Below are 27,841 nucleotides of genomic sequence, written 5' to 3'. Positions count from 1 at the left end.
GCACTAAATATAGTGCTCTTGACAATCTTTGCAGCAATGGAATAACAGGGTAGCACCAGTCGTGTATTCTATTTTGAATTCACCTCGTCCCTGACGAAAGTTATTGAAATGGCTATCGCGGCGGAGGGGTGTTGTTGCAAAGCTAAGCTAAGTACAGTTTATGAAGTACAAACTTACAGTGTCGTACCTAGCATATGTGACACCCGGGGCCCATTATTTTTTGACACCCCCATCTGTATGAAAAACATGATTTTTAGTAACAATCCACACATCACACATGAGTACCTAAGAAAAGGCAGCATCTTATATACTGCAGTGAGCAGTACATCAATAAACCCATTGTAAAAATAACAAGCCAGACTAGTACAGATCAATCCTAACAGAAAACCATATCTTTTTGAACACACAGAACACAGAAAACACCTTCGCCTAGTATGTAATCACAAACTAACCCCTCCCCCTTTTACAAAACTGTAGTGTGGTTTTTAGCCACGGTGGTAACAACTCAGATGCCAATGCTAAAAAACGCTCTACAGTTTTGTAAATGGGGAGATAGAATAAAAATACATAGACAAAGGTTAAACTGAAGCACCAAGAAGTTGGACTCTGCATACAATTCAACATCACAGAAACAGCCATGCATCTCACCTAAAGCAAAAAATAAATAAATAAATATAATTTTTTTCTACCTTGTCTTCTCTGATTTCTGCTTTCCTCATCTTTTTGTCACTCTCTTCCTTTCATCCATTGTCTGCCCTTTCTCTGCCTCTTCTATATGGCATCTTCTCTCTTTCTAATCCCGTTCTAGAAACTTTATGTATCCCCCTTCCATTTCTCCCTTCACCCCCATTAGTCTGGCATCCATCTTCTTCCCTTACCTCCTCCAATGATCTGGCATCTTTCCTCTTCTTCCCTTCCCTCTCCCACACCCACATGGTCTGGCATTTCACTCTCTCCTCTCCCTTCCTCCCCACTTCCATCAGCATCAGCCCCCTTTCTTTCCATCCAACCCAATTCTATGCAGTATCCTTCCCCCTTATGTCTCTTTCCCCGCAATTCCATCAGCATCTGCCTCTTTCCTTCCACCATACTTCCATACCACCCTGACCCCCTTTCTCACCCTTCACCATGATTCCATACCACCCTGACCCCCCCTTTCTCACCCTTTACTACCCTACTATGCTCCTTTCTTTCTCCATCCCTAATCAGCAAGGTCCCGTGATGACTGCTTCTGCTCCGTATGGAAGAGGTAAGTGACGTCTGAGGGGGCTGGGACGGCAGATGCAGGGAGTTGCGGCAAGATCCTGCGATGACTGCGGCAGTCGGTCCACCCCCCCCCCCAACGTCACTTACCTCTTCCGGAACACAGACGGTAGACGGCGCAGTCATCGCGGGACCTTCATTCACTTCAGTGTGGCTGCCGACTGCTCTGTTATAAGTACGGCAGCCGCACTGAGGTGCCGTTTGGAGCAGGGCGGGAGGTTCCGGATCCGGCCAGCTGTGTACCCCCTTGGTACGCCACTGCAAACTTATTTAGTACTATTTAAATTATAAAAAAAAAATTTAAAAAAGGAATTTGAGTGATTTAAAGTTAAATAAAGAAGTAGCATAATTGTTAAATAGCAAATTATCAATGAGATCGATGAGGAGTCGAGCCAGCGGGAGTTATGTTACTCTGCTGGTATTAAGATCTTGCTGCAGTGCACTAGTATATTTTAGATAGGATAGGAAAACACAAGAGAGTCAAATCCACAATCGCAACACTCAGACACTAAGAAGTGGACAAGTCCAAAAGAGACTGGTGAACTCAAGTTATTTCACAAAATCCTTTATTCCTTCAATACAACATACATCGACTCGACATGTACATGTTTTGGCCCGAATGGCCTGCCTCAGGAGTCTCACAGGTCTGTGTTAGAGTCAAAGAAACGCATCCATTGACCAATTCAACATCTCATGATTCACGCTGCAAAAAATGCCACCACTTGCAAACGGTTTTGTTTCTGGTGCTGGTCACCAGTATACAGAGTTGGCAAGCTTCAGGTCCTAGTAGCTGATCCACCTTACGCAAGGTTTCATCATAACAAAGTGGGTCTTGGCACTCATAAGGTTGTGTAAGAGTTCCATCTTAACCAGTCAATTGTCCCGCCAACATTTTTCCAAAAAACCCATTCTCATCATGGTGAAAGCATACTGCACATGTTGGACAGTAAGTGAGCCTTGGGTTTCTATTTTGTAGTGAACTAAAGCCAGGTATCTCAAAGTCCCTCCTTGAGGGCTGCAATTCAGTCGGGTTTTCAGGATTTCTCCAATGAATATGCATTGAAAGCAGTACATGCACATAGATCTCATGCATATTCATTGGGGAAATCCTGAAAACCCGACTGGATTGATGCCCTCAAGGAGGGACTTTGAGACCCATGCCATAGACGGTCCACCCAGTTTCTATTGATCCTAACAAGCCATTAGTAAAAGCATTTGGCTCACGGACTGCATCTTTCAGTTATATCCAGGCTGGGATGACTCTAGAGTAGTGTTTTTCAACCTTTTTACACCCGTGGACCGGCAGAAATAAAAGAATTATTTTGTGGACCAGCAAACTACTAAGACTGAAATTTAAAAAAACACATTTCCGCCCCATCTCCGTGAGCTCGGCCTCCGCAAACCATCTGATCCCATCCGCACAAGCCTCAGTTATAATTTTATATTGAACGTATTTTATTAAAGTATAAAAAGAAACAATATTCTGTACAATTGTCATTTTATAAATCCAATTATACAGAGCAAGGACCAACAAAACCCCTGTTCCCCTCCCCTTCACATATATCCCCTCTACTATCAAGAAAACTGAACAAGCCAAATTATTACAGAATGCTACATAGAAATATCATGCTAACAGAATACTGCAATCAAACATGACAGGAATAGTGTTAGGGGAGTGCCCATGGTCCGAGAGAGCCGTAAGCCAGCTTGAAGCTAAAGAAGCACTGCCTGAACTTTGCAGTCCCCAGTTATGCCTCTAGCAGGATATATTTCAAATCTGATATATTCTAATGACAAAATAGAAATAAAATGATTTTTTTTTACCTTTTGTTGTCTCTGGTTTTTGCTTTTATCTTCTTTTCACTCTTTTCCTTCCAACCCTGTCTCTTCAATCCAGCATCTGCCCGTTCCATCCACTGTCTGCCCCTTCCAGAAACTGTCTGTCTCCCCCTGACATCTCTCCTGTAGACCCCCCCCTTTGGTCTGGCATCCATCATCTTCCCTCATGGTCTGGCATCTTTCATTTCTCTTTCCCTCCCCCCTGTGGGTTTTAGCATCGCGGGGGGGGGGGGGGGGGGAGTGCCGATGCCGCTCAACGCCGTTGCAGCCCAGATGCTGCCGATGGCCCCAATCCGATCTTGCCAGCCCTACATGGACCAGCAGGAATTTTCTGCGGACCAGCAGTTGAAGAACAGTGCTTTAGAGGGTTATGTCACAGTTTACAATGATGGAGCCAAGGCTGCATCAGTGCTGCACTTGAGGTCAGCCTTCTTTGAGGAGAATTGCAAAATGATCCACAGTACACTCATTCATATCATACTAATGCCTTGAGTAGTAGTGGCTGTTTCAGATAGACCATCTTGCAGAATTTATTCAAGGTCTGCAATCCAACTCCACCCTCCTAAGCCCATTTGTTCAGTTCCAGGCTGCACTTACATAGTTTTGTTTAAAGTTCAGTTTCATTGTTTTGGATTGGCCTTGACTGTTTGTCTTCAGTGAGCTTGGTAGGTAGGAATTCTCATATGTGATAATATTGATGTCTTGCTTGTCCTTAGAAAAAGCAAGGTTACTCACTTGTAGCAGGTGTTCTCTGAGGACATACATTACCATAAACCCTCCCACCTCCCCTAGGACTTGTATTCTGTAAGGTTTAGATGTTAACTGTTAGTTCTGCATGACTGAGGCAGATAGGAAGGCATGTGCACATGTACAGTTGGGGCTGCCAAAAGCTTCTGAAAAATCTAAAATGCAGGGCAGCATCCACACCACAGCTGTGATGGTGTCTTCTCTTGGAGAACCCCTGCTACAGGTGAGCAACTTCTCTTTATATGCAAACAACTTTATAAAATTAACCCTGTAAATAACAATGTACAACAACTTGAAGAGTTCATGCTATAACCACTATACAAAAACATGTTTTGTATAACAGCAGCAGCAGAAAATTAGAGGGCACAGTGGCTTAATTTGGATGTCACTGAACCCACCCCTCCCCAGCCCAAAAGGAGGACTAAAATATGGGAATGTTCCTACCCCGCGCCTAAGCCTTGCTTTTTACACGGGGGGGGGGGGAGGGAGGGAGATGTTTATTAAAATCTTTATAAACCGCATATATAGCCTAGTGACTGTTTATACAAATTTGGGATTGTCTGATTCCTAGTAGGAGACTCTCAAAAACGAAGTGGGTTTACACTCTTATTTGGAAGTGTAACCCTGAGCACTAGTACCACAAGATTACCACAAGGGGGTCACCTGGCACCATATTTGTATTGGCAGCTGCTAGGGCAGATTCAAGTTGGGATCTCTTCTGTCTCCATTGCTGTAGTCACCCCTCCTTACCCCAGGGCCCTAGGATGGGGATGATCCAGAGAGGAATTTTTCTTATGTTTGAACCTAGTGTCAGGGCCGAGGTAGGGGAATCATTGGTTCTATGGATTACAGGGGGGTGGGGTCTGTAATTCAGTATGCCTTTTAATTTTCTGCTGCTGTGCACTGATCTTTGCTGTTGGGAGCTAGCGGCCCCCACCACTATTCCATCCCACATTGCACCATCACATCTCTACATTGATATTTTCTGGGATTCCCACTGCCACTTCAGTCTAATGTGCTTGAAGCACATCTACTTATTTGTGCGTTGTCAAAGAAACATGGACAGAAACGTTCAACAATAGGCAGTATCACATGATGCAAAACACACCTAAAACTGATTTACATGTCAAATGTTGTTCTTTCATGTGCAGCAATAGAAAAGAGGAAATCAAAAGCACAGTGAACCAAGCATGGTAGGAAAGAAGAACAGGCCCCAAGAATTGGTGTGAAGGAACTAAACTGGATCCTCAAATAAATTTAGTTCCTTCTTACCAATTATTGGGAGTCCATTGTGCTTCTTTCCTACCATTTTTTTCTTGTGTACTCACTGTTGGCAAAGCCACTTTCACAGCCTTTTCTTTTAGATCTGGAGACTGCAAGGTCTGGTGCATAGCACATATTGGACACATGATAATGCAGAATAAGTTTCCCATTTTTGTGCTGATTCAGTCAACTCTGGGTGCTTTGAATCAGACCTTCATCAGCTTTTTCAAAGAAAGCAAAGTCAGCATGTATTTAGATCTATAGAAACCAACCTGTAGTTTCAGAATTAAAGGCTCTTATCAAATACCAGAAAAAAGATCGCCACTGCAATGTTTCACAATGTGGGAGAGTTGCATTTGAATGGCTTTTCTGTGTTTTGTGTTTTATTTCAGGGGGCTCTAATACTTTATGCGACAGCCCATCTGTTGTTGCAGACCAGCACAGATGGACTATTTATCATTCCAAAGTTAATCTCCCAGCAGCACTAAATGACCCAAGGTTGGCAAAAAGGGAATTGGATTTTTTTACAAAAACCTGGGGTTTGGACTTTGTGGAGACTGAGGTTATGCCTTCATTCTACCTCCCGCAGATTACCAAGGAGCATTTTGCATTATACAAGCAGGAAACTGCTCAGGTAAAACCTCATTTGATGAAGATTCTTGCTGTAAAGGTCATTTCATAGGAGCATGTCCTTGTGCCTCATGGGCAAATTGATGGGTGCAGCTGCACTGGTGATTCACTGCAGTTGAAGCAAAGGCACGGGAAGCCTTGAGCTGTGGAAGAAGAAGAGCTGTCTGTCTTCTGCTGGGGCTAAAAGTGTCTTGTAAGTGACCTTCGGAACAAGTTTGGATCATAGCGCAAAACAGGGGCAACAGAATACCTTTATGGTTGGATAGCTATTCAAACTAAACTCCTCAGCTACCTAGTTGCTGATACTATTTGAGGTGATTAGTCAGTCAGTCCAAGGCCCTTGTGGCTCACCCCATTCTACTGCCAATGGTCAGAATAAGAAAGAACAATATCGGTGAAAGATTGATTTCAAAACTGTCTGATACTCTACCTTGGAAGGGGGAGGAGTTTCTGTATTTGTGACAGAGTTATAAAGCTGGGGTTCTTTCAGGCCTGATCAGGTGAGCTATGGAAAAAGTCACCACTGCTTTATGCTCAGATCTGAATCAGCACATGGGTTTTCCATTTGCATACAGAGAAATAACTTAGAACCTCCTGGAACAACCTTATATCTATGCAGAGTCCAGTACTCTGAACAAAGCCTCAAGCTTATAGGAAAATTACTTACACCATTGGAAAACCACTAGTTTTTGAGGACTACCAGCTGACCAGGTTTTCAAAAAAGCACTATAGTTCAGCTGACCAGGTTTTCAAAAAAGCACTATAGTTTATACATGAGAGGGAGCTTTATGATCACTGCTATAATTAAAAGTAAATCTTGTTTCATTTGTTAGAGATATCCCGCAGACCTGGCCAGTTTGCAAACCTGTGATTTAAAATGCCTGTGTGTGTGTACACTACTACACGTGTTTTACTTTATAAATAATTTTAAATAATCTGCTATATCGTACAATTCACAACAGCAAACAGACACTTGTGATAGTTATTAAATATGCAGGAGTCCCCTTCTGAAAACTTATGTAGTAGCACCTGCCTTTGTCCTTCCTAAATATGACATAAGCCCTCCAATTGTGGGAATTAACTGACAAAATGAAGGACGCCTGTAGCTGGGTACACGTTTCTCATAGTTTCACCTCATCTCTCCCCTCTTAAGGCTCCCTTTGAATTCTTTCTGTATCTGGTGGGGTTTTCATTGCTTCTTTTAACTATATGAGTCCTGGTTCCATAAATAAATTGCCTGGTGTGTCATAGCTGTTTTGAAAATCTAGGTGTGCTTTGGGCTTGAAAAGGTTGGAAAACATTAAACTATGACCTGCCTTGTTTTGGAGCTTCCAGTCATATCTATTTCCATTTTGTTGCAGAGAGAAAAGCTTCATGAAAGATGCAAAAGCATTTGCCCTCCTAAGGATGACTTTGATAGGATTACGCATTCACACAGTAATGGTACAGTGTCTTGCCTTTTTCCCTGCAGCGTTCATTGTTGTGCATGCAGCTTGATGGCTAACCTAGCTAGAATAAGCTAGAAGCCTTAATTGTGATGTAGCTTAACTTTGTGAGTGTTGGTTAACAAAAAAGTGGTGAACTATGTAGAAAAAGCAGGCAGCTCTTTCATTTGGAGCCGGACATGCCTCAACCACTCTGAAAACCAACAATTTTTGAACCTGACCCCAGTTACCCATCACTTTCTAGCAGTTAAGTGTGTACTAGTTATGAAATGTGACATGCTTGCATTCTATGGAAGTCCTCATTGAAACTTAGCATATCCTAATATATTTGTTGGTTCTGCTGGTTACTAATCCAAGGCTCCTATGCAATAGCAGTTTGAACCTTTTTGTCTTTACTCTGAAATTAATTAGGGTACACTTCAGAATGTCTGAGCAATTAACATATAGCAAATGCGCTCAGCTTCTACACAGGGGTTTTATAATGAGTGTTTCTTGTATAATCCCACTTTATTCTGGGACCAGTGGGTTGTTTACCTCCTCCCACCAGGGATTTGTAGGAAGCCTCAAACTTTTGAAGCTTTCACCCCCTCCCACTCAAACCTTACCACTGATCATGCTCCTCTGGACTCCAATCTTAATTCCTACAGGCCAGGCTGTAAGAGCTTATCTTTTCTACTCGTGTTTCATTTCATGGTTTTAAGTATTTTTCATTCACCGTTTTCGCCCTCGTGCTGTGGAGGTTCCCTGGAGGGACATCCTTGACTGTGAGAGATCACAGACTGTTGGAAAAAGTCTGCTTCTGGGGGGTTACCTGCTATGTAGTAAGCCCCCTGGATAGCCTGCACATCAGATCATAGCTCAGGCTGAGTGGTTCTGTGGAGGCATGACCAGGATCGGAGCCAGGCATCTGCGCGAAAGTGGCAGAGGTCTTTGGCCTTGGTGGTCAGGCTAGAGGTGCAGTCAGAAGAGTTAGAATCCAGGTTTACAGTTTTCTGAGGCAACAGATCTCCCTGTCAGCAGTTTCTGCTGTGTCTGCAGTGAGTTTCCATTCAGCACAGATCACAGTGAGTAATGGGCTGACAACCTAAATCGGCGATTTTGGGGAGTCCTAAAAAGGGGTTTTTAGGAGGTTTCCCTGCATGCCCTACCGCTGCCCACCTCTAAAATCTAAAATTCGCTGTTTTCAGTGGGTTACTGTGATTTTCCCGGGCTATTTTTTGTCAAAATAGGCACCTGTGGCGGCTATCTTGGATTTTTCCCGATTTGATTTAAAGTTATTTTTTCACCTTCTAAGCTTCGTTTCTGCAAGAAAACTGAATAGATCGCCTCCCCAGGATAGGATTGGATAGCTTCATGCCTCAATTGCGATGGATGGCAATCTTTTGTGCGACTGCGTTTCGTGTGTGCTGTGGCGTGCCGGGGGATGTGGTTTGCCTGGATGTGATACGTTCAGACCCCGGAGAGGGTCTTCTTCTTTCTGCCGCAACTCATGCGAAAATGGCATCGGGGGACCCTGCGGAGTGTACTGGCATCGTTTTGGCAAAACGTAAGGGCAAAACTCTGGCTATTTACCTTATAAATCCTCCAAACAGGCTAAACATGATGTGCAGTATGCGGCTCCCACTACGGAGGATGTCTTTCCCCTGGGATTTTTTTTTTTCTATTTTTATTTAATTTTATATACCGTTCTTCCAGGGGAGTTCAGAATGGTTTACATTAATTTATTCAGGTATTCAAGCATTTTCCCTTTCTGTCTAATGTACCTGGGGCAATGGAGGGATTAAGTGACTTGCCCAGGGTCACAAGGAGCATTGCGGGTTTGAACCCACAACTTCAGGGTGCTGAGGCTGTAGCTTTAACCACTGCATCACACTTTGTAGTTGTGCTTATCAGGCGTGTTTAATTAAAGCTTTCTGCCTGTTTCCCTTTCGCCGGACTTTGTACCGGACACGGAATAAAGTGAGGATTTACATGAAAGAAGATTAACAAAGGTAAGAACCTAATCTTTCGTTGCTCTCTGTGTCAATATGAGCCATTCAGCTTGTATACTGTGGATGTATGTCTGTATCAACTAATTATTGTGCAAGTTGACATCAAGGCTCCATTCATGCTAAAGTACTCCACATCCTACTTGCTGTTTTTCTGATCAGTGTTCTGGATTCAAACCCACAATTTTTGTTCCAGTTTAGGGATCTTTCTGTTCTGCTAAAAGAACAGCTTTCCAGGTTGGATTATAGAACTCCAGCTGATTGTTCCTGGTTGTTTCTGATTCTTCCTTTCAATACCTAGCCCTGTTCCAGCCAGCATATGCTGGATTTGGCAACAAGAAGCAGTTACTCTAGTATAAACTGGCACTTCTGTGCGGTACAAGCATTGCATGGTGTGATGCACAGAAATACCAGAAGGCTCCTTCAAAGGGGTGAAAGCCATGACTAGGCTATATCCTTTGGATTAAGAGTTCCAGCTATGCCCTGGTGGCACAGGTGGCTAAATACACATCCTTACCCAGTGAGGGAGAAGTTGTGATGAAGGATGCACAGGACCGTAGAGTGGATGTGGTCCTCAGGAGGCAGTTTGAGGCTCTGGCCCTAGGAGTTAGCTGATTCTTTCATAGCACACGCCTGCCATTCATGGCTGAGCCCCCTCTTGAGAAGAGAGAGAGAGAGAGAGAGCAGTGGCAGCAGTTTTGCAAACTTTGCAGAGTCTGGGCTGGATTGTAAGCTTTCAGAAGAGCCAATTAATCCCCACTCAGTCTTTTGGAATACGTGGGATTTCTCTTCAACACCTTGGAAAGCTGGTTTTTTTTCTACCAGAGGTATGCAGACAGAAGCTTTTGGGGCAAATTACGAACCTGCCATTGCAATCAGCACCTACAGAATGGCACTACATACAGGATTTGGGCTTGATGGCGTCTGTCATAGAAGTAGTGCTCTGGGCAAGGACACACATGCATCCACTTCAGGATGTGTTGTCTCATTGGTCTTCCCTACAGACCCATCTATCCTGGATGGAGGCAGTCCACAACAGCATGAGCTGGTGTCTCCACCCACAGTCTGTAGCAAAAGGGATTCCATGTTGGATCGATTCCTGGGTCATACTATCAATGGATGCCAGCCTGTTCACCTGGGTGGTGGCGCATTATAGTGGTCACCCAGTGTAAGGGATATGGACACCATCCCAGTGTAAATGGTTGATGAACAGGCTAGAACTGAGAACGGTCCAACTGGCTCTGTGAAACCTTCAGTTGGTGCTGGAAGGCAGAGCCTTAAGAGTATTCTAAGACAATTTACAGCTGGCAGGGAGGCACCAGAAGCACATTGCTCCGACTAGAAGCGAAACTATTGTTTGCTTGGGCAGAAAAACACCTGCTGGCCATCACGACGACATACATAGCTGGAGTGGACAATGTTTAGGCCGACTACCTCAGCAGACAGACATTGGACCTGGGAAAGTAGTCATTGGCCCTGTAGGCATTCCAAGACCTTGTCGGATGTTGGAAGCATCTGATCTGATGGCAATGGCATGCAACAAGAAAGCGCCTCTGTTTTTCAGCCGAAGATACAAGACCGGATGTGCGGGGCTGGATGCCCTGGTGCAACCATGGCTGAAGTCCGAACTGCTATATGTGTTTCCTCCATATCCCCTGATAGACTGGGTGGTCTGTCGCATAGCATCTCACTCAGGGGGTGTGATTTTGTGGCCCCCGATTGGCCCAGGCATCCTTGGTACATTCACACAGAGGCCAAGTGCTCTAGAAGACCTGGGCCACTTCGGTCTTACGGAATGACTCTTGAGTGTATAGCGCTAGCTAAGAAAGGATATTCAGAAGTAGTCATTACCACATTGTTGAAGGCCAAGAAACCATTCACTCTTTCAGCATATGCCAAGAGATGAGACACTTTTCAGCGCTGATGCAATAAGGACAATGTGGAGCCCAACAAAGCCCCCAGCATCACCGGTACTGGCTTTCATTCAAGAGGACCTGGACAAGGGATTAGCAGTGGTTTCCCTTAAGGTGCAGGTGGCAGGCCTGGCTTGCTTTAGAGGCCGAGAGAAGCGAGTCTCTTTGCCTGCTTATCCAGACATTATTAGTAATTAGATTTTTCAAAGGAGCCCTGAGGCTCAGGCCATCGTGCAGGAAACTGTTTTTGAGGATCACGGAAACAGGATTGATCTTGCATATAATACCTTCCTTTTTGCCAAAGGTTATTTCAGCATTTCACATCAACTAGGAAGTCAAGCTACCAGCCTTTCAACCTACAGGTTCTAAGAAGAAAGGTAACGCAAGGCTTTAAAACTGCTGGACGACCGCAGAGTTCTCTAGCGTTACCTGGAAGTAACTAATTAGTTTTGCCTATCAGACCATCTTTTTGTCCTAATTAAAGAGTTAACCTGAGGCTGACTAGCCTCCAAGACCACCATTTCCCAGTAGATTCGGACAGCAATCTCCTCTACCTACATTGTCTGCAGTAAACATCTGCTGGTGTTGTGTAAGCACATTCGACCAAAGGAATAGTATCCTCTTGGGTGAAAGCACATGCACATTTAACCAAAGGAGTAGCCTCCTCTTGGGTGGAATCAAGGGCAATACCTCCAGAGGAGATATGTAGATCTGTGACATGGTCTTCCCTACACACTTTCACTAAATTCTATAAGGTGGATGTGGCAACGAAAGAGGATTCTGCTTTTGGATCCTCAGTACTCAAAGCAGGCTTATCTCTCCAACCCAGGATTTTGGGGACTGCTTAGGTATGTCTCTAAGGTTCAGCAGACTATTTCTATTGCACTGGAAAAAGAGATTAGTTCCTTACCTTGATAATATCTCCATTAGATAGGGATGTTTTGCTGAACCCTTCCTCAATAATTTCTGATGCACCTGTTTCTACCTTATGCTTCATGGTCCTCTCCATGGCTAAGACTTCTCTGCCAGTCAGACTTTGAGTTCAGAATCAATTTCTAAATAGAATCTCAAGAGATAATTAAGATCCACTAATATTCAAGTTGTTGCTTTTATTTGATGTTTTTACTGTTCACTGGTAGTGTTCATTCATTTATACATTACAGTTTTGTTATTGACTGTTATAACGTTATATGCGTTATATGAGCAGATTAGAACCTTGGTTTTGGGGCGTTCCCTGTGTCCCCCCCCCCTTCTCCTAGAGCAGCATTTCTCAACTCAGTCCTGGAGTACCCCCTTACCAGTCAGGTTTTCAGTATATCCACAATGAATATGCATAAACTCAGTTTGCATACACTGCCTCCATTATATGTAAATTTTTTCATGCATATTCATTGTGGATATCATGAAAACCTGACTGGCAAGGGGGTACTCCAGGACTGAGTTGAGAAATACTGTCCTAGAGCTCTTGCATGCTTTGAAATTAACTGAAGAGGGCAGCAGAATCCTGGGATAAGGAGGAAGTTTCAAAAGCTGTGATTGACATATTTCTGCAGTATGCTCACGAGAATGGACTGAGTACCCTAATGTTCAGCATACCATTCCTATCTACTGCTTTCTGAAGGGATAAAAGGCATATATCATCACTATGTATGTGTGGCCCTCAACAACCTTTGTGTTAGGTGTCCTGCTCTTTCTAAGACTTGATAGTGGGAGCATGAAATTGCTGATGGGATTTTGAGGAGATCCACACATTTGCAAAATCCAGAGGTGCATGTGCTCTGGACAAGAGGTGTCATTAGTTTTGGGGAATGTTATGCTTAAAATGATGCATAAATGGCATACTGCTTTCAATGTCTGTTTAAGCTACTCGCTGTTCCTCACTGCTTTTCAGGCCCATTTTTACACAGAACAAAATAGCAAATGAACAGTGTAGAAAAGGGGCCAACTGGAATTTCTTGTTATGATTTACGGGCAGACAAATGTAGTGTGTCTGTTGAAGAAGAGATTCTAATTTGACTTTTCTTTTCTTTCTCAGTAGATAAATTAAGGACAGATTTGGAGCATGTACCTAAGGTATGATTTATAGGCAAAAGAGTATGCTTGCCAGGTTTGGAATACATTATTTAACTGAATATTCAATTGTATTTCAGAGCGAGGTTTCTGTTTTGATAGGTCTTAATTGGAGTTCTCAACCCAGGCCTTGTCATGCACACCCAGCCAGATAGGTTTTCAGGATATGCATCAGATTACATTTGTATGCAAATCTGTCTCATGCATGTTCATTGTGGATATCCTGAAAACCTGACTGAATGAGTGGGTCCTAAGGATTGGATTGAGAACCCTTGATAGAGGGGAAGGGGGAGTTTCAGGAAAATAAAAGCAGTGTGGTTCATCTATTATGTGCTGAAGCTGGAAAAGTTGACCACCTCTTACTATTAGAACTTATTTCAATAGCACTGCTAGACATTAAACACATAAGAGAGGGTCCCTGCTCAACAGAGCTTATAATCTAACCAAAGCAAATAGACAAATAAGAGATAATGGAATTGTTTACAGTGAGAATGATAGAAACAGACATGGGTACTTATTTTCTTTCAGTGAAAAAAGTTTCCTCATTTTCATATGATCATGATGTTAAATAGCCAGGTGCATGGGGAATAAACCAAAAGTAAATCAGATGCTAAATAATCAACAATGTATTGGAAAAACTGGCCTTAGTAATTGTGTAGCTACTGTGAGGTTGCGGTATAAAAAAATACATGAATTGGAAGCCAAGGCCTGAAACAACTTATGTTTAATGCAAAATGAAGTAATTCTGAAGGCAAAGTTATTAAAATGCAATATCCTTAGTGCTGGTCTTGAAAACCCCTTACCAAGGTACAGTCAAATCTCGGTTTGCGAGCAACACAGTTTGCAAGTGTTTTGCAAGACACTCAGCAAACTTTTGTCTCGCAAACCGAGCACCGCCCGGATAAATGAGTACTTACAGCTGCAGGCAGCACCGCTTCAAAGAGGTGCCTCTTCCGTCCGCCAGCCAGCCTTCTGCACCACGTTGGAGAACCCCCGAGCCCATGTAGCTGAGGGGCGTCCCACATGTGTGTTATGTATAATCATGCACAATGTTGATCATCGATGTTGTGCGTGTTTATATGTAATGCGCATGTGGGACGGCGCTTGGCTGCATGGGCTCTGGGGTTCTCCAATGTGGTGCGGAAGGCTAGCTGGTGGACAGAAAGGTATCTCCTTGAAGCAGCACTGCCTGCAGCTGTACAGAGACCCTGATGGTTGCGCGCGGCTGGCCACCTACAAATTGCAGCACCTGTCACCCTACAGGTACACACCCCTGGGCCACCCCTCACCACTTCCTCCCAGTTCCTTAGCACCTTTTGGGTTGTGAAACGAATTGTCAGCGTTGCCATTTTTTTCTATGGGGAACTTTGCTTTGATATATGAGTACTTTGGATTACGAACATGCTTCTGGAACGAATTATGCTCGTAAACCAAGGTACCACTGTATTTATTATGTTGGCATCAGGACATGTTTCCCTCACCTTGGCGGCTGGCTGGCTGGAATCATATATTTTCCAGTAATATCTTTCTCTCTCTCTCATTTCATTTATTGATTTATGAACCATCTTCCCAAGATCCAGATGGAATCTTACAAAGTGATGTGCAATTAAATTTTTAATACAATACAGTGTACAAAACTGAATCTGCTATAAAGTGAACTGAATGTAATGGGTTATCCACGAACAATGTCTAAGATAACCTAAATCACACTTAATCACTATTCCCTTGACCAGGTCCAATTGCCCATCTATGAAATTATGGATTTTTGTCTATAGTTAAGTGTAAGGAATGCAATTCTATTATCCCAGGACAAGCAGGCAGGTATTCTCACATATGAGTGACGTCATCCGGCGGAGCCCGGATGCGGACACCTCACAAGCAGACTTATTTGAAGAAACTCGAAGTTTTGAGTCGCCCGCGCATGCGCGAGTGCCTTCCTACCCAGTGCAGGGCACATCTCCTCAGTTCTTAGTTTTCCACGGAGCCGAGAAGTCTGTCTTCCACTCTCTGCATTAACCGTGTTACTTGTGCCTTCTCTAAACGCGGTTTGTGTTTATTTTCTTCATGAATCGCTGTTTTTGTCTTTCTTTATTTTATTTTCAGTTAAAAAAAAAAAAAATTTCTTCTTCCGTCCATTTTTGCTCAGCCGCGGCCTTACGACTTCGATCTTGCGGTGGCTGTTTTCACTTCTATGTCCCAGCCTGCTATGGGCTTCAAGAAGTGTAGCAAGTGTCAGCGCGCGATCTTCATTACGGACCCTCACCATCGCTGCCTCAAGTGCCTTGGGCCTAAGCATCATCCTAGATTATGCCTGCCTTGCCAAACACTTCAGCCTCGTGCTTTTAAGCGTTGTTGTATCCTGGTGGATAAGCTTTTCGAAATGGATTCTTCTGAACCCTCGACTTCGAAGATGACCTCGACCTCGACTTCCAAGGTGACCTCGGCCTCAACTTCGAAAACGATTTCGGCTTTGACTTCAGCCGATGGTCCTCCAGCTTCTACTGCTTTCACCTCAAGCCTCATCAGACCTTCGTCTTTTGCAGCGGCTCTTACTGCATCGACATCTGCTGTATCTTCCCCTGTTTCCTCAGGTCAGATAGCTCAGCAGACTGTTCCAGCGGTAGTGATTAAAGTGCCTAAGACTACTAAGTCGAAGCACAATCACACTACCCCGAAGGATCCTCCAGCCAAGGCAAGTGGAGCGGTTTCAGACGCGGATCCCTTTTTGCCAACTTCCTTCCAGACCTTGTTGGAGAAGCACATCGTTCAATTCCTTACTAACATGGGACCGAAGCTTCTCCCTCTTATCCAGCCTGGGCATGTAGCAGACTCCCGTGAGGTCGAGCCACTTTCCTTGCCTAGGTCTGATCCTCCACACTCTTTACAGGGAGCAGAGTCTCTGCGAGTGTCTGGTCTGGCATCTAAGCACTTTCAGCAAGGAGCAGAATCTTTGCATGTGCCTCGACAGGATTCCTCACACTCTATACAGGGAGCAGAGTCTTTGAGAGTGCATCGAGGTTCCTCTACCTTTCTCCATTCTTCGAGGTCTCATCGCTCTTTGAGATCTGCTTCCAGGCACAGTTCTCATCACCGCTCGAGGCCTTCATTGAGCCATACTTCCAGACATAGTTCTTCCACTAAGTCTCGTTCTACTCCACATACTCCTCGTTTGAGGTCTCCCATGCCAGACCTCGAGGATATTCCACATTCGATTGCCTCGTCCAAGTCACCATATTCATCTGATGCCTTTTTACATGCTGAAGCTTCATCTTCGACACAGGCTGCCTCGACGTCCTCGAGTCCTTCTCGAGGCAAAGTCCTGGCGGATCAACTCTCATTTTCATCTTTTCTCCGTTAGATGGCTGTGGACTTGGATCTTAAATTAGATACTGGCTCCAAATACTCCAAGGAGTATCTCGAAGTCATGCATCTTCCTCAACCTCCGGCAGAGTGTCTTAAGCTTCCACTTCATAAGCTTTTGAATCGGACTTTTGGTCGGTGCATGGAGACTCCTTTTTCCTTACCAGTTGTTCCAGGAAAATTGGATTCTCGCTATAAAACTGTACACCGCAAAGGGTTTGACAACTCTGTTATCTCATCAATCCCTGCTTGTTGAGTCCTCTTTAAAGAGATCCAATCCTTCCAAGGTCTATGCCACCGTACCTCCTGTAAGAGAAGGGAAAACTATGGACAAATGTGGACGTCGCATCTATCAAAATGCCATGATGTCTTCTAAAGTCCTTAATTATAATTTTCATTTTATTACTTATTTTGAGTTCCTTATTTCTCGGGGCTCTCAATCAATTTCTAGTCAAAGAAAAGTTTTGCATGTTGTCCCTGGCATCCCTTTATCCCCTTCTCGCCTTCTCGAGCAGAACGACTGATTATGCTCTCTGGATCTCAAGGAGGCCTACACTTATGTTCCCATACATCCGGCCTCCCGTCAATATCTCAGATTTTGGGTGGGGAATCTGCATTATCAATACAGAGTGCTGCCCTTCGGCCTAGCTTCATCTCCCAGAGTGTTCACCAAGTGCCTAGTAGTGGTGGCAGCAGCTCTACGGAACAATGGTCTTAAGGTATTTCCCTACCTCGACCAATGGCTCATCAAAGATTCAACATCTCAAGGGGTTATTCTAGTGACCCAACGGACTACCTGGTTCCTCCAAAGTTTGGAATTCGAAATCAACTTTCCCAAATCTCAACTTCAGCCTTCCCAGACTCTACAATTCATTGGAGCTGTTCTGGACACTATCCAACTCAGAGCTTTTCTTCCGCAAGAAACGATTGGAAGCTCTTTGTCACCTCTGTCATACAGTGTCTTCCCGCTACTCCATCTCCGCGAGACACATGATGATGCTTCTGGTCACATGGCCTCCACAGTACACGTGATTCCTTTTGCCAGACTTCACCTCAGAATTCCTCAGTGGACCTTGGCAACTCAATGGACACAAGATTTCGACCCTCTTTCTCGACACATATCAGTCACTCCTTCATTGAAACAGTCTCTCCGTTGGTGGATGCTCTCTTCCAATCTTTCCAGAGGCTTGCTTTTTCAAACGCCCCCACATCAGAAGGTCCTCACGACAGACTCTTCGATCTACGCTTGGGGCATTCATCTCGATGGTCTCCATACTCAAGGCCTCTGGACTCGTACGGATCGTCAGTGTCACATCAATCTGTTGGAACTCGGCGATCTTCAAAGCTCTTCCCTCTTTTCAACATCTGCTTCACGACCAAGTAGTCCTCATTCGAACGGACAACCAAGTCGCCATGTATTATGTCAACAAACAGGGAGGGACGGGATCTTCCTCCCTTTGTCAGGAAGCTCCGAAGGTTTGGGACTGGGCAATCCGCCACAACAACTTCCTCAAAGCTGTCTACATTCAAGGGGCGAACAATTGCGTAGCAGACAACTTGAGTCGTCTTCTGCAACCTCACGAATGGACTCTCCATTCCTCGCCTCTTCATCACATTTTTCTCAATGGGGAACCCCTTAGATAGACCTCTTTGCGGCTCCCCACAACTTCAAACTGCCTCAGTTCTGCTCCAGGATATACTCTCCTCACCGTCTCGAGGCAGATGATTTTCTTATGGAATGGACGAATCTCTTCCTCCATTCCCTCTCATTCTCAAGACTCTAGTCAAGTTGAAGAACGATCATGCCACCATGATTCTAATCGCTCCTCGGTGGCCAAGACAACCTTGGTACTCCCTTCTACTTCAACTCAGCACCAGGGAGCCATACCTTCTACCAGTTTTTCCTTCTCTGCTTAAACAGAGTCAAAGATCTCTGCTTCATCCCAACCTGCAGTCTCTACACCTGTCAGCTTGGTACCTTTCAACGTAACTTCTCTTCAGTTTTCTCAATCTGTAAGAGATGTTTTAGGAGCTTCTAGGAAGCCTACCACTAGACAATGCTATAATCAAAAGTGGACTAGATTTTCTACGTGGTGTTTTTCTCATCATAAGGAGCCTCAGCATTCCTCCTTATCTTCTGTTTTGGACTACCTGTTGCACTTATCCAATTCTGGCCTCAAGTCTACATCTATCCGAGTCCATCTCAATGCAATTGCGGCTTTCCATCAGCCTATTGAAGGGAAACCCATCTCTGCTCATCCAGTGGTTTCCAAATTCATGAAAGGACTCTTCAATATTAAACCTCCTCTCAAACCGCCTCCTATGGTTTGGGACCTCAATGTCCTTACTCAACTCATGAAGCCTCCATTTGAACCAATTGATAAGGCTCATCTGAAATATCTCACTTGGAAAGTAGTGTTTCTCATAGCCCTCACTTCCGCTCGAAGAGTCAGTGAACTGCAAGTTTTAGTTACTGACCCACCATTCACTGTGTTCCATCATGACAAGGTGATTCTTCGTACTCATCCTAAATTCCTATCTAAAGTGGTCTCAGAATTTCATCTCAACCAAGCCATCGTACTCCCAGTGTTTTTTCCAAAGCCTCATTCTCATCCTGGAGAATCAGCTCTTCATACTCTGGAATGTAAACGTGCTTTGGCCTTCTACTTGGAACGCACCAAACCACACAGAACTGCTCTTCAACTTTTTGTTTCCTTCGATCCAAATAAGTTGGGCCATCCTATTTCTAAACGTACCATCTCCAACTGGATGGCGGCTTGTATCTCTTTCTGCTATGCCCAGGCTGGATTACCCCTTCACAGTAAAGTCACAGCCCATAAAGTCAGAGCAATGGCAGCTTCAGTAGCTTTCCTCAGATCTACACCTATTGGGGAAATTTGTAGAGCTGCTACTTGGTCCTCGGTTCATATCTTCACTTCTCACTATTGTCTGGATACTTTCTCCAGATGGGATGGACAGTTTGGCCAAACAGTATTACAAAATTTATTCTCCTAAATTGCCAACACTCCCACCATCCCATTCTGGTTAGCTTGGAGGTTACCCATATGTGAGAATACCTGCCTGCTTGTCCTGGGATAAAGCACAGTTACTTACCATAACAGGTGTTATCCAGGGACAGCAGGCAGCTATTCTCACAACCCACCCACCTTCCCTGGTTGGCTTCTCTGCTAGCTATCTGAACTGAGGAGACGCGCCCTGCGCTGGGCAGGAAGGCACTCGCGCATGCGTGGTGCGGGTGACTCGAAACTTCGAGTTTCTTCAAGCAAGTCTGCTTGTGAGGCGTCCGCATCCGGGCTCTGTCACCCATATGTGAGAATAGCTGCCTGCTGTCCCTGGATAACACCTGTTACGGTAAGTAACTGTGCTTTACCGTATTTATGAATTACTAGAGCAGTTTTTTCATTGCAAGGCCTGGGGGCCAATGATGGCCCCCAGAGAACTTTTTGGTTTGCCCTCATTGTCTTTCTGTTTTGTTTTGTTTTAATTGCTTCTCTGCCTTTCTATCCAGACCCAGGACAGAAAGGGAAAAGTAGATGGGGAAGAGTTACATGCTTGAAGGGATAAGGCATTTCTCAATAGTCAAAAAAGAATGCATTTGGAGATGCTCACAACTATTGAAAGTACACCCCAATAAAGTTTGAAGGTGGGCTGTGGGGATGGATGTCATTGACATACACTGGTCAGCAATATTGTGGCTCCACATGGGAAGTTATTTAGTAGCTCTCCTTCAGCTCATTAGAAGCCAAAGTGGCCCCAGCTTAAAAATGAATCTAGAGCAGTGGACTCAAACTCATACCCTTTGCAGGGCCACATTTTGGATTTGTAGGTACTTGGAGGGCCTCAGAAAAAATAGTTAATGTCTTATTAAAGAAACTAGTCTTTAAGCCCGTTACATTAACGGGTGCTAGAATACTGTTCACCCTCTATGTTGCCCCTTCCACTCACTGCCCTCTCTTCTCTTTCTCTCCCATATGGCCTCTCTCCATCTCCTCCTTCCTTTTGCCTTGGTCTGGCATACCTTCCTCCTTCCCTCCAAGCCATTCTCTCCCCCTCTGCTCCCTTTCCTCATTTAACTACTTCATTGGTCAGCAGCAGCATTCACAATTCATTGCTGTTGCTGGCTTCAGGTCTTCCTCTTTGGCGGGTCCTGTCTTCATGAAAACAGGAAGTAGGCAGGACCGGCCAGAGAGGAAGGCCTGAAGCCGGCAACAGCAGTAAATTGTAAACGCTGCTGCTGCCTGAAGCACCCGAGGCAGACGCTTCTCTCCCCTCCCAGTCCAACCCCCACTGACTCTGTGACCCTCCCAGCAAGATGACTTTAATATCAAACCTCCCTCCAGCGTTGGCAGCCGCAGCACGCTAAACAGGCTGGCTGCTTCTGCTTTCTTCTGCCGTTGAGTCTCTCTGTCGCGTCATTGATGAAGTCATCAGTGACACAGCAAAGGGACTCAACTGCAGGAGAAAGTCCGAAGCAGCCTGTTTAAGGTGCAGCGACTGCCAACGCTGGAGGGAGGTTTGTACCGGTGCAGAAGCGATATGTCTCTCCCCCTCCAGTACCTGTGCAGCACTTTGCTGCGGCGCATCCTCCCATGGGGGGGGGGGGGGTTGCACAGTGGGAGCGGGTGAGAGCGCCGATCTCCAGTTGTTTTGTTTTTTTTGTTGTTGTTTTAAGTTGAAAGCCGGCGCTGCAGCTCCTCTCTCGATCCTGGTGCAGTTCGAAAGTTGAGCCGGTACCATTCACGGTGAGGAAGGCCGCCGCAGCTGTGTAATTTTTTTTTTATTATTTGAAAGCTGCCGCGAGCAAGTGGTGACGTAAAACCCGCGCATGCGCAATCGTGTTTTCGCGACAGATCAGGGAACACGATTTTTTTAGTGCGCATGCGCGGCCTAGCATTTTATTATATTAGATGACAATTTTGCACGAGGCTAAGTCTTAATAATAATAATGTGATTTATAGTTAAAGAGATATATGATCAAGAAACTGTTTTATTTTACTTTTGTGATTATGATAAAAACATACCGAGGGCCTCAAAATAGTACCTGCCGGGCCGTGAGTTTGAGACCACTGATCTGGAGGGTGCCTGGTTGCCACATATTCTATAAAGGAAACTAGGTACTTGCTTTCCTTTTATAGAATGGTAGCTTAACTGGGTATGTACATGTGTGTGCAGTTAGATGTGGACACTTGTGCCACAATAGAGCTTGTGTAAATGATTGTATCCAACTGCCAGAGATACTCTGTAAATTATACAATTAAAGGTGAGTCCTGCCTGCCCATGCTCCATCTAGACTCCACCCATGTATATATCTGTCAGATATGTTATATAAGAGAGAGTGGAGAAGTAGCCTAGTGCAGTGGTTCTCAACCCAGTCCTCTGTGCATTCACAGCTAGTTTTTAAGGATATGCATGTACTGCCTCCTTTTTATGTGACTATATCTCATGCATGTGGATGTCCTTAAAACCTGACTGGGTTGAAAAGCACTGACTTAGTGGTTGGTACACTAGGCTGACGACTAGCAAAGCCAGGTTTAAATCTCGCTGCTGTTCCTTGTGATATGGAGCAAGTCACTTAACCCTCCATTGTTAAAGGTGCAAAATTATATCGTAAGCCCTCCAGAAACAGGGAAATACTTAACTTAGCCAAGTGTAACTCATCTTGAGCTATACTGCTGAAAACAGTATGAGCTAAATCCAGTTAAATAAATACATTCACAGGATAGTGCTTGGGCACATTTTTGCCATTTATAATAATAATAATAATAACAGTTTATATACCGCAGGACCGTGAAGTTCTATGCGGTTTATAATGATTAGAAAGATGCTACAAATTGAATGGAACATACATAGTTAGAGATTAGTGGCTAACAGTTTACGGGATCAGATTTAGGGGAGAGATTGTGATGGGAGCGATTGTACAGATTCGTTACCTAGGTAATTCAAGAACAGGTGTTTTAGGTGTTTCCTAAATTCACCATAGTTATTCGCGTGTATAATTAGTTTTTCCAGGTCTTTGCCCCATAAGGCTGCTTGATACGATAGAAGTTGTTGATGGTGTCTTTTAAATTTACATCCTCTAGCTGATGGGGAAACGAACTTCAGGTGTGTACGTCTCTTATGTCTGTTGGTTGAGAAGGAGAAGAGATCAGTTATATATTTAGGAGCTAGACTGGATAGTACCTTGAAGCAGAAACATCCCAGCTTGAACTTCGCACGTGCCTCCATTGACAGCCAGTGCAGGAGTCGGTGAGAAGGAGTTATGTGATCAGACTTCTTCTACCCAAAGATCAACCTGACTGCCGCATTTTGTACCAGTTGTAGTCTCTGCATGTTCTTCTGGAAGATTGCCAGATGGGCAATGTTACAATAATCGAGATGGCTTAGTATTAGGGATTGTACCAGAATTCTGAATGATGAAGCGTCGAAGTATGCTTTAATGGACCTAAGTTTCCAGAGAGTAAAAAAACCCTTTCTGACTAGGGAGTCCACTTGGTCTTTCATGGTTAGGCCTTGGTCCAGTATTACCTCCAGAACCTTCATTGTAGGTTGAATAGGGTAGCTGAGATTGTTGATGCGTAGTGGTGTTATAGTGACAGGTGGGTGTGGCGAGGCTATGAAGAATTTAGTTTTTTTCTGAATTAAGCTTCAGTCTGAATTCTGTGGTCCATTGTTCCAAAAGGTTTAGTGCTTCTGTTGCCACGGGGGTGATTTCAGAGGGAGAAGTAGTGAACGGGATAATGATTGTAAAGTCATCTGTGTAACTGAATAATTTTATACCCCACTGGGCCAGCTGCACGCCTACTGATGACATGTAGACATTGAAGAGCAGTGGGGATAATGGAGACCCCTGTGGAACGCCAGATGGGTTTCTCCAGGTTTTAGAGAGGTTGTAATTGAAACGTACTTGATAGATGCGGGACGTAAGGAATCCTCGGAACCAGTCAAATACCTCTCCTCTGATGCCGATTGCGTCTAAGCATTGTAGCAGTTTCTCATGATCCACCAAATCAAAGGCTGAGCTCATGTCAAATTGCATGATTAGGGCGTTATGGCCCTTGCTGAATAAGGAGGGTAAGTAATCTAGGGTCGCCGCAATCACTGTCTTGGTGCTAAACAGAGGTCTGAAGCCAGATTGGTTTCATGTAGTAGAGAGAACTGGTCGAGGTAGTCCATCAACTGGGTATGTACTAAACCTTCCATTATTTTTACGAAGAATGGAATGGATGCTATCGGTCTATAGTTGCTTACTGATGTTAGGGATTGTTTACAGTTTTTTGGAATTGGGGTGATTATAATATGACCGTTATTAGTTAGGAATTTTCCATTTTTGAAATTACTGGTCAGATAACTCCACAGTGTTAGTTTAAAGTCTAATGGGGCTGCTTTCATAATGTCAAGGGGACGGGGATCTAGAATGCTGTGTGATTTAGTATACTTGTTATAGAGTTTGATGAAGTTATTCCATTCTAGATCCTGAAAGGAGTTCCAAATCATATCCATTGGTATTTCATTTCCGTGTATGTTGGCTATTTGATGTGCATGTATGTTGTTTGTCGGACAGTTGTTCCTTAGGTTTATAATTTTTGAGTCAAAATGCTGTGCTAGATCGTTTGCTGACAGTAGTTTCGTATCGTGCATGGATTGATTGTGACGTATGGTGTCAAATAAATTTATAACCAAGTTGAACAGTTCTTTAGTGTTGATGCCTTTCGAACTCGAATTGGATGCATTAATTTTAGATGACTAGAATGCTTTTCGTTTTTCTTTTTATCAATTATTTGTAGTTCTTTATGTTGGATCTCCAATTGTTCCGGTCTGATATTTCTCCCATTTTATTCCAGATCCTTTCTAGTCGTCTTACTAATTGTTTCATTTTTAATAGTTCAGAGTCCAACCAGTTATTATATTTATTTGAGCAGTTTTTACTGTTTCGTTTAGGGGCAATTTTATCTAAAATGGATGTGCTTGTTTTTGTCCACTGTTTCCAGAAATCATACCCTTCTTCTATTTCCTCACATAATTCATAATGTGCCCAGTATTCCTCTGGATTGATATGGCCCCTTGTGAGATGTTCTTTTTTTATCTTTGGGTGAGTTTTTGCTTTTGGTTGATTCCAGATTAAGTTAAAGTAGTAGGTGAAAAGGTCGGACCAGATATATTAGCACCAGATACTGTCGGATAAAGAAATAGAAGGATTTAGGATCTCCTTTATGGACATAGCTACCAAATCTAACTAATGGCCTTTTTCTTGTGTTTGTGTGGATAAAGGGAGATTGTAATTGAGTGAGGATAGGAAGTTTTTAAAATCTTTCGCGTCTGGATTGTCCTCGTTCTTTAAATGTAGGTTTACGTCTCCTGCTATAATATTGTAAGACGGAGTAATTGAATTATGTAGAATGAATTTGTAGAAGTACATATGTATGTGCACCTGCCCATATATGCTATTATAAACATTTCTGCAATTCAGCCAACAAGTTGAAATGCTTTTTCTGTAGGTGTGTAGTACCAAAACTATAGCAGCCTATATTTGTATAAGGAGAAAATAACATAGAACTACCCTGGAATAACATATCTATGCAAAACCCATTACTCTGAACAGAAAAATACTTTGCACAACCTAGGGAGGTGGTGGGGGGGGGGTTCAGGGCAGGGCATCAGTCGTTAAGGACTGAGCTTACCAGACCTTTTCTTTTTTTTTTTTTTACTTGAAATGTTTTATTGGAATTTTGGATCAATTACAGTCACATAAACTCTTAAAACTGACAATCTTATGATAACAGTTTTAAATGCAGAAACAGATACAAAAGCTGTACAATAGAAAGATTCAGCAACAATAAAACTCCTATTTTGTTATTATAATATCCCTTCTCTTCCCCCACCCTCCCATCCGGGACCAATGCAGTAAGAATATCAAGTTTCAAGTTTAATTAAAATTTCTTATACTGCCTAATCAGCCTGGTCAGGAACTCTAGTACAGAGTTTCTCAAATTCAAGCCAAGTACCCCCTAAGTCTAACACATCAACTGAGTACCCCCGCCCAAGCTCTGTCCCTGACCTCACCCCCATAAAAACAGTATTAATTGTAATGCGATTTCTTCCATTCATTTCTCATATACACACCATATAATCTTAGTAATACATAATGGTAACCACAAAATTTAAAAAAAAACCCCACAAAGCACACTGTACGCAGAGAAAATGTTAATTATAATTTATATTTGTCTTTTTTTTCAAAGAGGTCAAGGCAGATAACTTAAAAATATGCAATGTCACCTCAGTAACAACTATAGAAAAATAGACAAATATAGTGCAAAATATAGACAATAGATATAAATTCTCAAAACTGACACATTTCGATCACTAAATTGAAAATAAAATCTTTTTCCTACCTTTGTTGTCTGGTGATTTTACGATCTCTGGTTGCACTTCCTTCTGCCTGTGCATCAAATCTTTCTTTCTTTCTGCCTCCTGCACCCTTCCTCTCAGGATCCTCATTCCCTTCCCCAACCAACATCTCTCTCTCTGTCCCTCCATGAGTCCAATTTTTCTTCCTCTCTCCTCCACCTCTATTGGCAACCTGTCTCCTTCTCTAGTAACATAGTAAATGACGGCAGATAAAGACCCTAATGGTCCATCCAGTCTGCCCAACCTGATTCAATTTAAATTTTTTTTAATTTTTTCTTCTTAGCTATTTCTGGGCAAGAATCCAAAGCTCTACCCGGTACTGTGCTTGGGTTCCTACTGCTGAAATCTCTGTTAAAACCTATTCCAGCCCATCTATACCCTCCCAGCCATTGAAGCCCTCCCCAGCCCATCCTCCACTAAATGGCCATATACAGACACAGACCGTGCAAGTCTGCCCAGTCCTGGCCTTAGTTCAATTTTTAGTTTTATTTTCTGATTCTAGATCCTCTGTGTTCATCCCACGCTTCTTTGAACTCAGTCACAGTTTTACTCTCCACCACCTCTCTCGGGAGCGCATTCCAGGCATCCACCACCCTCTCCGTAAAGTAGAATTTCCAACATTGCCTTTTAATCTACCTCCCCTCAACTTCAAATTATGTCCTCTGGTTTTACCATTTTCCTTTCTCTGGAAAAGATTATGTTCTACAGGTTGGAATTGCTGGGGCTATTCTCCCTGGAAAAGCGGAGACTTAGAGGAGACATGATAGAAACCTTCAAAATCCTGAAGGGCATAGAGAAGGTAGACAGGGACAGATTCTTCAGACTGTGGGGAACCACAAGTACAAGGGGGCACTCGGAGAAATTGAAAAAGGACAGGTTTAGAACAAATGCCAGGAAGTTCTTTTTTACTCAGAGGGTGGTGGACACATGGAACACGCTCCCGGAGGTTGTGATAGGCCAGAGCACGCTACAGGGGTTCAAGGAGTGTCTAGATAGGTTCCTAAAGGATAAGGGGATTGAGGGGTACAGATAGAAGTAGAGGTAGGTTATAGAAATAGTCAGAAACCACTTCAGAGGTCATGGGCCTGATGGGCCGTCGCGGGAGCGGACCGCTGGGCACGATGGACTTCTGGTCTGACCTAGTTGAGGCGACTGCTTATGTTCTTACATTAATACCCTTCAAGTAATTGAACGTCAGAATCGTATCTCCCCTGTCTCTCCTTTCCTCTAGGGTATATATATTCAGGGCTTTCAGTCTCTCCTCATACGTCTTCTGGCGCAAGCCTCCTATCATTTTCGTCGCCTTCCTCTGGACCGCTTCAAGTCTTCTTACGTCCTTCGCCAGATACGGTCTCCAAAACTGAACACAATACTCCAAGTGGGGCCTTACCAATGACCTGTACAGGGGCATCAACACCTTCTTCCTTCTACTGGCTACGCCTCTCTTTATACAGCCCAGCATCCTTTTGGCAGCAGCCACTGCCTTGTCACACTGTTTTTTCGCCTTTAGATCTTTGGACACTATCACCCCAAGGTCCCTCTCCCTGTCTGTGCATATCAGTTTCTCTCCTCCTATCATATACGGTTCCTTCTGATTATTAATCCCCAAATGCATTACTCTGCATTTCTTTGCATTGAATTTTAGTTGCCAGGCATTAGACCATTCCTATAACTTTTGCAGATCATTTTTCATATTTTTCACTCCCTCTTCGGTGTCTACTCTGTTACAAATCTTGGTATCATCTGCAAAAAGGCACACCTTTCCTTCTAACCCTTCAGCAATGCCACTCACAAACATATTGAACAGGATTGGCCCCAGCACCGAACCCTGAGGGACTCCATTATTCACCTTTCCTTCCTCCGAGCGACTTCCATTAACCACCACCCTCTGGCGTCT

At 43.8% G+C, this 27,841-nt stretch overlaps 1 protein-coding gene across 5 annotated transcripts in view; it reads left to right on the top strand.

Moving 5' to 3' along the window:
* The window catches only part of VPS54 (VPS54 subunit of GARP complex), a 285,872-nt gene that overhangs the window by 37,168 nt on the left and 220,863 nt on the right, over nt 1-27,841 (top strand). For 4 of the 5 annotated variants that reach the window (XM_033938671.1, XM_033938667.1, XM_033938668.1 and 1 more), the window contains exons 4-6: nt 5,505-5,746; nt 7,104-7,185; nt 13,124-13,161. In XM_033938671.1, the coding sequence (XP_033794562.1) occupies nt 5,505-5,746; nt 7,104-7,185; nt 13,124-13,161 (362 nt within the window). The remainder of the gene's footprint in view (nt 1-5,504; nt 5,747-7,103; nt 7,186-13,123; nt 13,162-27,841) is intronic. The other variant, XM_033938669.1, reaches the window with a different exon arrangement.

This window comes from Geotrypetes seraphini, chromosome 3, assembly GCF_902459505.1.
Source record: "Geotrypetes seraphini chromosome 3, aGeoSer1.1, whole genome shotgun sequence".
NCBI classification, from domain to species: Eukaryota; Metazoa; Chordata; class Amphibia; order Gymnophiona; family Dermophiidae; genus Geotrypetes; species Geotrypetes seraphini.
This window is presented reverse-complemented; position numbering and strand designations above follow the sequence as displayed.